The sequence below is a fragment of the Hemitrygon akajei genome, chromosome 32, assembly GCF_048418815.1.
Source record: "Hemitrygon akajei chromosome 32, sHemAka1.3, whole genome shotgun sequence".
Classification (NCBI taxonomy): domain Eukaryota; kingdom Metazoa; phylum Chordata; class Chondrichthyes; order Myliobatiformes; family Dasyatidae; genus Hemitrygon; species Hemitrygon akajei.
This window is the reverse complement of record NC_133155.1, coordinates 28,911,910-28,925,597: the sequence shown is the minus strand read 5'-3', so window position 1 is coordinate 28,925,597 and position 13,688 is coordinate 28,911,910. Positions and strand designations below refer to the sequence as shown.

The 13,688-nt window shown below is 43.4% G+C and overlaps 1 protein-coding gene across 2 annotated transcripts in view; it reads left to right on the top strand.

The window, feature by feature from the left end:
* Nucleotides 1-13,688, top strand: part of LOC140719729 (ephrin type-A receptor 7-like) — a 671,000-nt gene that overhangs the window by 335,065 nt on the left and 322,247 nt on the right. For both annotated transcript variants that reach the window (XM_073034552.1, XM_073034551.1), the window contains exon 4: nt 6,176-6,331. In XM_073034552.1, coding sequence (XP_072890653.1) covers nt 6,176-6,331 — 156 coding nt within the window. The remainder of the gene's footprint in view (nt 1-6,175; nt 6,332-13,688) is intronic.

Sequence of the window (13,688 nt, the reverse complement as noted above, 5' to 3'; positions counted from 1 at the left end):
ACTGTTTGGGGCCTGAATGAAGATGGGGGCGGGGAGGTGCTGCACTTGAACTGTTTGCGGGGATGAGTGCTGGATGGGAGATTAGTTTGGGGGGGACAAATACACAAGGGAGTCATAAAGAGAGAGATCCCTGCAGAAAGCTGAGGGGAGGGGGCGGAGGTATAGATATGTTTAGTTGTAAGATCCTATTGGAGATGGCAGAAGTTGTTGGTTACAAAGGCTCATCGGCTGGTAGGTAAGGCCAAGAGGAACTGTCTGATTTTTAAGATGACGGGAAGATGGAGTGAGTGAAGATGTACAGGAAATGGAGGAGATACTGGTGCGGGCAGTATTAATAGTGAAACCTAGTTGTTTGAAGGAGAATATCTCTGAAGTTCTGAAAAGGAAAGACGCCTCCTGAGGACAGATGTAACAGAAGGGAAGGAACTGAATAAAGGAAATAGGATTTTTACAGGAGATAGGCTGGGAAGAGATATAGTCAATATAACCATGGGAAATGGTAGTTTTACAGTGCCTATAAAAGTATTCAGCACCCCCCTTGGAAGTTTTCATGTTTTATTGTTTTACAACATTGAATCACAGTCAATTTAATTTGTGTTTTTACACTGATCAACAGGAAAAGACTCTTTTTTGTCAAAGTGAAAACAGATCTCTACTCTAAATTAATTACAAATATAAAACACAAAGTAATTGATTGCATAAGTATTCACCCCCTTTAATTTGACACACCAAATCATCACTGGTGCAGCCAATTGGTTTTAGAAATCGTATAATTAGCTAAGGTGTCCCAGCTATATACGAACCTGTGTGTAGTCAAGGTGTTTCAATTCATTGCAGTAAAAGTACAGCTGTATCTGGAAGGTCCAACTGCTGATGAGTCAGTATCCTGGCAAAAACCACACCATGAAGACAAAAGAACACTCCCAGCAAGGTTATTGAAAAGCACAAGTCAGGAGATGGATGCAAGAGAATTTCCAAATCACTGAATATCCCTTGGAGTACAGTTCAGTCAGTCATCAAGAAATGGAAAGAATATGGCACAACTGTAAATCATCCTCAAAAACTGAGTGACCATGCAAGAGGGGACTAGTGAGGGAGGCCACCAAGAGACCCATAACAATGCTGGAGGAGTTATATCCTTCAGTGACTGAGATGGGAGTGACTGCACACACAACTGTTACCCTTCTCTTCTCACCTGCCTATCACTGACCTCTGGTGTCTCTCCTCCATCCCTTTCTCCCATGGTGACCTCTCCTCTCCTATCAGGTTGCTTCTTATTTAGCCCTTTACCTCTTCTACTTATTACCACCCAGCTTCACCATCACCCTCCCCCTTGCCCACCTACCTTCCATTGCCCTCACCTGTCATGTGCTACCTTGTATTCCTTCCTCCTCCCCCCCCCCCCCCCGCACCACCTTTATCAGGCTCCTTCCCCCTTCCCTTCCAGTCTTGATGAAGGCCCTTGGCCTGAAATAATGCCAACTGTTTATTCTGCTCTAAAGATGCTGCCTGACCTGCTGAGTTCCTCTAGCGTGCTGTGTTTGTTGCTCTGGATTTCCAGCATCTGTAGTATCTTTTGTATTTCTGTTAAATCTGATTCAACAATTCACAACACCGTAAGACTTTTTTCAGCAACAGCAATAGTTTTAAGATGCATAATCACATCAGGAAGCATTGCAGCCTGCAGAAGAACAGGGAGCTGTTGACAGCAGCCACTAACTACTCATCGGAATTTCTCCAACGTAATGATGAATGTCGATGTTCTTCTGCTCATGAAGAACATTTCACATTCCGGACAGTCACTTTTTATTTACATTTTCAGTGATGCTCTGGGCTGTTTGTCAGCCTGTCAGCAGCAAATGGCCCTGGGTTTGATCTGGGTGCTGACTAGAAGGAGTTTGCATATTCTGCCTGTGGCCATCTGGGTTTTCCCCCCCGTGCTCCCAATTCTTCAATGAGCTCAACAAAGACCTGTTGGTCTTTGCTTCTGAATTCGCTAATTCGCTTCTGAAATTTGTTCCTCATATGGATGGGTGGCAAAAGAATCAGCAGAGCATTGATAGGAAGTTTAATGGGACTAGTTGCAGGAGAATAAGAAGGGCAGTGGGATTGTGAGGAATGCTCTGAGAACAGGTGTGGATCGATGGGTCGAATGGCCTCCGCCAATGTTGTAAGACAAGACGAAAAGAATGACTGAAGTGTTTTCACTGATATAGTTCTCGGAACTGTCCATCAGCATGCTCCGCCTCCATCCAGGCCATGCTCTCTTCTTGCAGCTGTCATCGGGAAGAAGGTACAGAAGCTTTAGATCCCACACCACCAGGTTCAGGAACAGTTATTCCACTTCAACCATCAAGCTCCTGAACCAGTGTGGATAATTTTACTCATCTCAACTCAGAACTGATTCCACAAACTATGGACTCTACAACTCATGATCTCAGTATTACTCATTTACAGATTCATTGCTATTACCTTTTTGTATTTGCACAGGTTGTCTGTCTCTGCACACTGGCTGTTTGCCAGTCTTTGTGCATATTTTTTCTTTGATTCTATTGGATCCCTTTGTTCTACTGTAAATGCCTGCAAGAAAAATGAATATCAGGGTAGTGTATGGTGATGTAGACATACAGGTACTTTAATAATAACTTACTTTGAACTTTCAACTTCTTAATAACAGAATTTAAAAGGATCTCTCTCAGAGACGTAAAGCACAAATTTTCCTTTAAGGGAGGGAAAATCCGAAACTGCGGCGTGTAAAAGTGAACCAACTTTTCCACTTTAAATAAGATAGTTCTTAGTGTCAGTAAGAGGCACCATAAAACTATTGTAAAAGTACAGTTGGCTCATAAAAGTCCATTAGGGAAGGAAACATGTCATCTATACCTTATTGTGGCTCTCATACATTTGGCTCTTGCCTCACTGAAATGAGGAGCTGATGGTTGTACTCTGACAATGAAGATCTCAGCAAGTTGCTCGGTCATTACACAGCATAGAAACAAAGGCTGTTCAGCCCAATTCATCCATGCCAACAAGATGCCTATCTAAGCTAGTCCTGCTACAATATGACAGCCTCCCTTGGTCTATATCGGGAGCAAGTTTGCTTCTGGTGGTTAAGATTGTTTTTGCATATTAATACAATGTCTGTCCAATGTACAGGTGAATTTCTATTAGAGGTATTGTCAATGGTTGATACCAATACAGTGGCTGAATTGGGACATGGACTGACATGTTTTAATTTTCTGATTGAATCCAAAACTACTACTCCCTTTCCCTCCACCTCTACTTCCCCCTTCTCTCTTCCTCCATCACAACTCTCTATTCTTCACTTCTTCCCCTCCTTCCTCACCATCCCCCACCACCTCACCCAACTCACCTCCTCTCTACCCTCCGTCTCTCCTCTCCTTTCCTGCCATACTGCACTTCATCTCTCATCTTTCTTCATCTGTCTCCTTCAAAATCCTCTCCCTTCCTCTCTCCCCATCTCTCATGCCACCCCTCTTCCCATCCTTAATTCCACCTTCTGTCCTCACCATCTCTCTATCCTTCACCCACTCCTTCAGCTCATCCCATGGACTGGTACAGGATTTTGTGCCTGGTAATATCTGGAAGAAGCACGTTCTGGGGAATGTATTCAAGGAAGGCTGGTCCGGAAAATTTAAAAAAAATCCTTTCTTTCAGCTTTATCTTCATCCAGCTGTCAGCAAGCATAATCTGGTAGAAACACAAAGGAAGTGGAGAGGCTAATGGAGGGAATTTCGGAGCTTGAGGCTGTGGCAGTTGAGAGCATATTGTCTAGTGTTACATTAAAGGAAGGCATTAGGAAAATGGGCTAGACTGGGGGGTAGAGCAACAAGGAATATTCTGAGATAATACATAATAATTGTCTGTGTATTTCAGTGGGTGTTCATTCCTTTTGTTGGGCCAAAAATGCTCCTTCGTCTTTTGGTCTTTTGAAGAGCATACCTTATATTTTTATAACCTAGTATTGCTTTTTGGTTCTGAAAGCAAATTTAGGGTTGTGGAAGTTGACAGGAAACTGGAAAGATTGTAGACGCATTGGTACAATACAGGTCACACGCCGTATTTTGCAAAAACGGCAATGTAGTTCTTCCCATTGGAGCTGGGGTTTCAACCGGGAGTCCCAGTTGCTTAATGGTATTGGTCCATGGCATAAAGAAGGTTGCATTAGAGGTTGCTGGTCACTCTGAGTCTTTGAAGTTTGTGTATTGTGTGCTTTGAAAGTTATCTAATATTTGATAACACCATGTTCACCCATTCTGCCCCACCGTCAGTGTACAACCACATCTTATGCACAACTCCTCAACTGCTGTGATGAGTGGAGTCCACAAAATAACCCTGGTGTGCTCCTCTATGTTCCGGTCACTGGATATAATTTGAGATTGACAACTGTTGCGTAACCAAAAAAGAAGCTTGTAAGATCTGCTATGAACCTTTGCTGGGCTTTCAAGAAATAATTGGTGCACAGCTAGATTTAAGCCGAACCCTCTGTAGACATCATTATATGCTCTTGGTCACACTAATCACCATGCTGTATCCCATTTACTGAGTGAACTGTTTTAACCCAGTCTTTAATAAAGAACAACGCACTTGCTCAGGTTTCTAAGAAAACTTCACACACAGCCCTGACTTGCTGCATTCTGTTGGCTTCAGGACTGTCATAAGCTGCGAATGAATTGCCGTCCACCCGTGCTCTTGTCATTTTCAACAAGCTAATTTCCCCAGATATTCATCAGTAAATACAGACCATGTTTCTTTGAAGATAGACATGCTGGGAGCTGTCTGCCTAAGGGTCCAGGCACAGTTACAACTGAATAGGTCGTTACCCACTAAATGATACTTTTTTTAGTTCGGATCGATTTCAGGGAGACAATATACTTCCAGCTCATCTTGAATTATCAGAGTGGAGCTTCAGCAGTTCTTGTGACCTTTTCAGTCAATAAAAGGCAAGGGTCTAATTGTTGGTGAGGGGAGAAAAGGGGACCAGTAGTCAAGGAATTATTACAGTCGAGTCAGACATTATTTTTTTCTTTGAGAGTACGTTCCAAAGTGTTTGATCTTGCTCTGACATTTTTCTTTATTGTTTAATTTACAGAGCCTGTGTTGTAATACTGTTAAGATTTTCTTTATGAATCTTTCTTATTTTAGTTGTATTCTTCTCATCGTTCCCTTGACCTTAGTTTATTTCCAGTTCTTCTTTATTGCATGGGGATTTGGTTCTGCAAGCACAAAAGATTTGCCAGCTCTTTGCTTTACTCCATGCTGTGAGGAAGCAGTGTTGAAACAGCGTTTGTTTATTAAAATGGGAGTCGACCATTTGTATTTTTGGACATTACAGGAAGGGCTGCTTGAGATCCACTGGCATCTGGTGCCGAGGCAACAAACCTTGGCATCGATGGGCCAAAATGAACACGGTCCTTTCGTAAAGACAGCATGATATTCAGCATCAGTGATTTCGACAAAGCATTAAACTAATGAGCCAATACCTGTTCTGCAGTAGTGTCCATTGTGATTTTTTTTCCCCCTCCTCACGTTTGATATTAGTTCTCCCAGTCAAGTCATTGTGTACTCCTAGATCCTTGAGATTCCTCAATGTTGGAAGGAATGAAAATCACTTTTATTATCTGTACCTAAAAGCACAGAGGCTATTCAGCCCAACAAGCCAATGCTAGCTCCCAGCAGAACAATCTTTTCAGTTCCTTTTCCCCCCTTGTTTCCTTGCGACTCTCTTGCTCTCACTCTCATATTCTGACCAACTCCCCTTTGACACTCTTGTCATGTACCGACAAGAAGGGATTATTTCCCAGTAGACAGTTAACTGACCCACACTTCTGTGGGGTGTGGGAGGAAACAAGAGCACCCAGAGGAAACACGAGTAGTCATGGAGTGAATGTAAAAAAAAACTCTATATGATCAGCATTGGTAGAGCTTGCAGTCAGCAGTTCGAACTGGTATGACACGGTGCCTCTCCTAGCTGCTTGAGATTTCTCAGTGGTTTGAAGGATTTAAGATTCCTTTTGTCACATACCTGAGATGGGGATGTCATGGAGGGTTTGGGGGCTTAGCATATGGGTAAGTGGAGTTAAAAAATATGCAGTTGCTTTAAACCCTGAGGTATCTGAACAGGCCACCTTCAACGTGTCAACTTTGTTTTCAGCATGCCCACCAGGGTCCTATAAGTCGTCCGTTCAAGAAACTGAATGCTCCTGGTGTCCTGAGCATAGCTACACTGAAGAAGCAGGATCAGTCCAGTGTTACTGTAAGGCAGACTACTACAAGCTGACCTCGGACCCTGCAGCGGCTCCTTGCACGAGTAAGTCTGCCTGCAATTATTATCTCCTGCATGTATTGACGTATTGAGAAACAATCCTTAAGCACAAGAGATTCTGCAGATGCTGGAAGTCTTTGGCAGCATGCACAAAACGGCGGAAGAGCTCAGCAATTCAGGCAGCAGCTCTGGAAAGGAATAAAGAGTCGATGTTTTGGGCTGAGACCCTTCATCTGGACTCACTATTCATGATGAAGTTCCCAGTCCAAAGAAATAACTGTTTATACCCATCCATCGATGCTGCCTGGCCTGCTGAGCCCTCCGGCACTTTGTGCAGGTTGCTATAGAAACAGATCCAATTACTTTTCCAGTTATGATGATTAAAGTCAGAGTCAAGGGGCCTGGATACAGCAGCGTCTGCACACCGAGTTGGTTCTGAGCATCAAGCACTGAGTTGCACTCATCGAGCTTTAATCCTGTTTCATTTTCCTCACGTTCACAACATCTCCCATCAGATTTTATCATTCATCTGCACATTAGGCACAATTTACATTGGTCAGTTAACCTACCGACCTGCGCAAGTTTGGTTTGGCGGAGTGGGGGGCGCTGGAACAACTGCAGTCAAAACAAGAACTTGCAAGCTCCACACGGATGGTGACAGAGATCAGGTTAGAGCCAGTGTCGCTGGATCTGTGAGACAGCAGCTCTACAAATTACCGCTCCATGTTCTTGGCTATCCTCCCACCCTGTGTCCTCTAACAATGCTATTTTCTTTCCTCATTTCCTTCGATTGTGCCGGCATCAGCTCCCAGGATGAGGTTTTCCTTGTCGGGATGTCAGAGATGTTCTTCTTCTTCAAAGAATGGGGTTTCCTTTCCTGCTCCATTGATGCGGCCCTCACCCGTATCTCTTCTACTTCTTTGACACCCACGCTCTCCCCATTTCCCCACCACCTTAGCAGGGTTAGAATCCCTCTTGTTGTCACCTACCACCTCATGAACGTCTCCATCCAACACATCATTCTCCACAAGTTCCACTGTCTTCATCGGGATTCTACCACCAAGCATGTTTTTTACCTCCTCCCCACACTTTCTGCTTTCTGCAGGGATCACTTCCTCTGTGATTCCCTTGTCCATTCATCCCTCCCCACTTATCTCCCTCCTGGCACATATCCCTGCAGGTGACAAAAATGCTACACCTGCCTATTCATCGCCTCCTTTACCTCCAATCAGGACCCCAAACTGCCCTTCCAGGTTAGGCAACACTTCACCTATGAATCTGCTGGGGTCGTCTATTGTATCCCCTGCTCCTGATGAGGCCTCCCCTACATTGGTGAGACCCAGTGTAAATTGGATGACTATTTAGTTGAGCAACCCTGCTCCGTCCAGCAAAAGCAGAATTTCTCAGTGGCTAACCATGTTAATTCTTATCCCCATTCCTGTTTGACATGTCAGCCCATGACCTTCTCTTTTGCCACAATGAGGCCACTCTCAGGGTGGAGGAGCAACACCTCATATTCCATCTAGGTAGCCTCCAACCTGATTGCATGAACATCAATTTCTCCTTCCAATAATTATTTCCCTTCCTCTTCCCTCTTCTTCTATTCCCCTCTCTGACCTTTTACCTCTTCACCTCACCTTCCAATCAGATTTCCCAATATGTCCTCCTTTCTTCCCTGTCTCCCATGGTCCACTCTGCTCTCCTATTGGATCCCTTAGGATTCTCCAACCCTTGACCTTTCCCACCCACCTGGCTTCACCTATCATCTTCCAGCTAGTTCTCCTTCCCCTACCCCCACCTTTTTACTTTGGTGTCTTCCCCCTTCCTATCCAGTCCTGAAGAACGCTCTCAGCCCGAAGTATCAACTGTTTATTCATCTCCATAGATGCTGCCTGACCTGTTGAATTCTGCCAGCACTTCGTGCGTGTGTTAATCAAAATCTATTAGTATTTCTGTCAGGGTATAAATGTTCGGGCTGTGCTTAGTTGGTTGTCAGGTGGAGTCTGTGCTTTCCCCTTCTTCTGCTGTGTGCTTTGTGCTGACTCTAAAAAGAATATCTTGTGTATCATTTAATATAAGGCCAATACGATTGTCTTCTTGAGAAAACTGCTATAGCAAAGCACAAAAGTAAAAGTTAAAAACACCAGAAAGAAGGAGGGAGGACAGAGAAATGAATAAAATTCTTTGCAATTTTTATTACAAACATAAATCTTCTGTTGCTGAGATGAATTGGCCTGTTTTGCAAAACTTTCCTTATAGTTCATTGAAATTACAGACATTCAGAACCAGCGTGGATAACTTCACTCACCTCAACTCTGAACTGATTCCGTAACCTACCAACTCAACTTTCAAAGACTCCACAATTCAAGTTCTCAGAACTACCTATTTATTTTTATTCTCAGATTTTAACCATTGCACATTTATATTAGTTGTCAAAAATCAGCTCAAGATAAAGCAAAGCGATAGAGACAAATAGGGGAAGTTGGTCATATTTGTCTTCTTTTGCACACTGGTTGTCAGTCTTTATTAATAAATTCTATTGTATTTATATTTGTGTAAATGCCTATAAAAATTAATCTTAAGGTAGCATACGGTGACATGCATACTCTGATAATAAACTCTGAACTTCATTCAAGTTTGTGTTACGTGCCTACCCTCCTTTTGCTTAATGCTGACAGCCCAGGGCGTTAAGGCCAAACCTGCTCTGTTTGCCTTTCCCCAATAACACAACCTTCTGCATCAAAATGGCCCAGGTCCAAATTCTTTGGTGCTTTCTCACTCACCATTCTATTAGCTTTATGTTAATAGGGAGCAAGAGTTGTCCACAGCTGACACCTTGAAGGTTTCCCGAGCCAACTGCAAACTGGAAGAGGATACATACACTGCAGGAGATGTATGAAAATGGTTGGTAAAGGTCCTTTAACAATTCAGGTGCCTCAATGTCCACTGCACCTCCTTGCCAATGCAGAAAGGCTGAGACTGATAATGAGACTCCACCTCCTCCGCTCCATTTCTTAGTCTCTGTCCACCCTTACCAAAACCTTTCCATGGTCCAAGATGTCTTTTAGGCTATTCCAGATGTATGAGAACTTCTCTTCACCAGCTTTCCTATTTAATTGTCTCTATCACTTCACCTTATTTTGAGCTGCTTTTTGACAACAAATGCAAATGTGCAATTGTGAAAATCTGAGAATGGTTACACAGGAAAATTCTTCAATATTAGCATTTTGGTGTGTTTTTGTATCAGGAGTTGCCTTGAAAACAAAAACTGGTGTACATTTTGGCAATTACAGTATTTAGGTTACAATAATTACTGCAGACAAAGATAAACCGATAATTATCTTATTGAGTTTTCCATCTCTCGGACTTCTGGCTCCGATCATTGGGAATTTGAAAAGGAGATCATTGGGAATTTGAAAAGGAGCTGCTTGTCAGTGCCTTTTGTTTTACTAAACCTGAGTCTGTGGAACCATATTCACTTCAGCATTCGATCTTTCTACCATTCAATAGCTTGAATAATTACTTGCATGAATTATTCAAGTCCTCTCAGTCACCTAGAAAGAACCCTTCTAGTAATGACAATCACAACACGCTTCACAGAAATCAAACTGCAAAAACTATTACAAGCCAAGTCAACCTGTTAATTGCTTCACTTCATCCTCAAAGTGCTCTTTTGAAAATAGTTGGTAATGCCCCTTTAATGCCCCTTCACCTCCTTACCAATGTAAGAAGACCGAGACCTGACTACTTAGATGAAGAAGGTTGTGTCATTGGAGAGGAGCAAAGAAAACCTTCTTTACCTCAATGGATGTGTATAACTGTAGGTTGTATACAGCAACAGAGCCAGATTAGTTTTATTTATTCACTTGTCATGTGTCCATGAAAACATACAGCGAAATGTGACGTTTGCATCAAATCAAACCAGCGAGGATTGTGCTGGGAATAGCATGCCCAAAGCTCACTAACCCTAACTGTGTGTTTTTGGAAAGGAAGTTGGAGCACCTAGAAGAAAGACACGCAGTCAGGAAGAGAAGGTGCAAACTCCTTACAGACAGCAGAGCAAATCGAATCCCGATCTTACAGCTAACACTGTAAAGTAATATGCTAACCATTATGTTACTGTGCCCACACTGGGCTGGCATTGTACAAATGTACTCTTCAGCTGTTTGAGAGATATGTATATTGACAGTCCATGCTACACTTGACCTTGAATATTCTGCCCGACATAGCTCAATGGGATATACTGATGGAACTTCTACAGAAATCATTTGACCTCTACAATATTGATTTAAGATTAAATGACAAAATTGCTGAGAAGAATTAAATATTTATTGCATGCATAAATATTTCACTTCCTTACACTTTATGACCAAGAGCAAATATTAATCTCTTTATACTACAGCTGATTTGATTTAATTTTATCAGCTGGATGTTAAATAAAATATTAACGAACGTGGCTGCCACAAACCCATCATCTGTAGTGTCTACAAACCTTAGCAATAGAGCAATAAGATTATTCTAACTGCTCAAACCCTCCAACCTCTCTCCAACGTAATATAAGTGTGGAAATACATAATCTGATATATGTTGAATCCAGTGAGTCTTTAGGACTGGATATTCTGCACTGACCTGGGGTGACAGGTTGTACAAAGAATTGATATGTTTGACTGGAGAGTGTGAATATTGAGTTAAACTGTGAGAGAGGTAATGTACAATATGAATGGAAATAAGACACTGGTGTGTGTGCACACGAACCCAAGTGCACACCGGTGCTTGAGTGAGAGCAGACAATGTGCACACTAAATCTAAGTGTGAAGAAAGTGAGTGTGAACCCATGGGGGAATCTCTTCTGCCCATTACACCATTGCCATCTGGAGCAGCAATGATGCTCCTCCATCACTGGCAGTGTCCAGGGCTTCCTTCATTGTGTCAGTTACTCGGTTTTCACTAACTGTCAGTCCTACAAGTCCTGGGTGGAGACTCGGAAATACCGTTGCACTCACATCTGGAAGGATTCTTCATTGCTGTTTCCATAACAGGTTTTGTTTTACCAGTCAGAGTAGTTAGCCCAGAGCTGAACCCCCAAACCTGGAGGTCCTGTGGACTACTCTTAGTCTGACCTGTACCCTTTGACCTGTTTGGCGTGGGTGAATCTACCAAGAGACAAAAGCACAAAGCCCTGCTTCCAGACAACATAACTCTCGGAGTCGTTGAGACACGTAAGCTTCCAAGCCCAACGGCAAGGTTGTGCCCCTCTTGGAGGACTTGTGGGATTGGAGAGAGCATAATGGAGAGTGGACGTACTGAATCAGTGAGCAAGACTGGTGTGGGAAATGTACATGAGAGAATGTAGAGTCTGTATGCTGAAACAATACATGATGGGGGAGATTACAGTACCGTGCAAAAGTCTTAACACACATATATAGCGAAGGTGTCTAAAACTTTTTCATAGTACTGTATGCACTCTGAATCTATGTGTGTGTCTAGAGGGTCTGCACAATGAATATGCATAGCAATGAAGCTTCACTCCCAGATGAGTTCAACCCCTTCTGTGCTCACTTTGAAAGGGGGAACAAAAAATACACCTGTGCGAATCCCTGCAGCATCTGGTGACCCTGTAATCTCTGTCTCGAGGGCCCACATCAGCATACTTTTCAAGAAGGTGAACTCTCGCAAGGCATCAGGCCCTGATGCGGGCACTGAAAACCTGTGCCTACCAACTGGCACGAGTGTTCAAGGATACCTTCAATCTCTCACCACTGCAGTTGGAGATTCAGCTTCAGCTTCAAAAGGGACAGACATACCACTGCCCAGGAAAAGCAGGGTGAGCTGTATAAATGACTGCTGCCCGATTGCACTCACACCTACTCTGATGAAGTGCTTTCAGAGGCTGGTCCTGGCCAGAATCAACTCTTGACTAAGCAAAGACTTGGACCTGCTGCACTTTGCCTGTCACCACAATGGGTCTACCGCAGATGCAACCCACTCGGCCTTTGATCACCTGCACAATAGCAGCTGCTGTTTATTGATTACAGCTCTGCGGTCAATGCAATCGTACCCACAGTTCTAATCAACGAGCTCCAAAACCTGGGCCTCTGTACCTCCCTCCGCAACAGGGTCCTTGACTTTCTCACTGTGAGACCACAGTCTATGTTTCAGGAACAACTTCTTCCCCTCTGCCAGTTTCTGAATGGACAATGAATACATGAACACTACCTCACTTTTTTTTTGTTCTCTACTCACACTACTTAATTTAATGTTTACGTTTATTTCTTATTGTAAGTTATATATATTTTTGTTATATTGTATTGCAATGTACTGCTGCCACAAAGCAACAAATTTCATGACGTGCCAATGATATTGAACCTGATTCTGATTCTGAGTGTGAAATTCAGAGTGTTCACGCACTGAATGAGTGAGTGTGTAGACTGAATGGATGCTCTAAGGCTTAGAGTACATGCTGAATATTGTGAGACTGGGGAATTTGCACAGTAATGGGGGAGGAGATGTGGTGGTGGTGGTGGTGGTGGTGGTGGTGGTGGTGGTGGTGGTGGTGGTGGTGGTGGTGGTGGTGGTGTGTGTGTGTGTGTGTGTGTGTGTGTGTGTGTGTGTGTGTGTGTGTGTGTGTGTGTGTGTGTGTGTGTGTGTGTGTGTGTGTGTGTGTGTGTGTGTGTGTGTGTGTGTGTGTGTGTACTAAATCTAGCGTGCAACTGCAGAGTGAGTGCACTGCATTAGGGTTTGAGCGTGGAAATTCGCACGCTGAGTCGAGCATCATGAGTGTGTAAGACAATGGAATCGTCTGATTGGATGCATGAGTGCTGAGGGTGTGCACACTGAATCCATGTGTAGAACCGGAGGAATTGGTGTGCGACATCAGTGTGTCCGCTGAATGGACTGTGAGCCACTGAATCCATTGGTGAGACTGACAGGTGTGAGCACAGAATCCCTATGTGAGGATGGAAAAATGTGTACATATCTTACAGCCTCTTTAGAAATGAGTGATCAGACTTCTGGAGTGACTAGACCTTCAATGGCAGCTGATTAGGTCTGCAGTGAACACCGTCATGTCACCCAGTAAAAGTGGCCCCCACAAAGTTATTCGAATGGAATTGTAAGGTGTCTGCCAGAGACACCACAACTGAGCAGTGTCATACGCTTTCAGAGATTACTTCCAGTTTAATGAAAGCTGCGTTTGTTCTGAAAGAAGGACTGTTATCTAAATATTAAAAGACAATAGGTAAGATGTTGACCCCAGACATTTGTGGCTACTGCCTTACTGGCGAGATCATGTCTGTGTTTGTGTATTTGCAGATATGCATGTGTAGGTGTCGCCAACATCCAGCTGTATATCTTCACTTTGCCTACCTAGTACTTCCAGAAAATTGTTGTCCAATATGCCCTC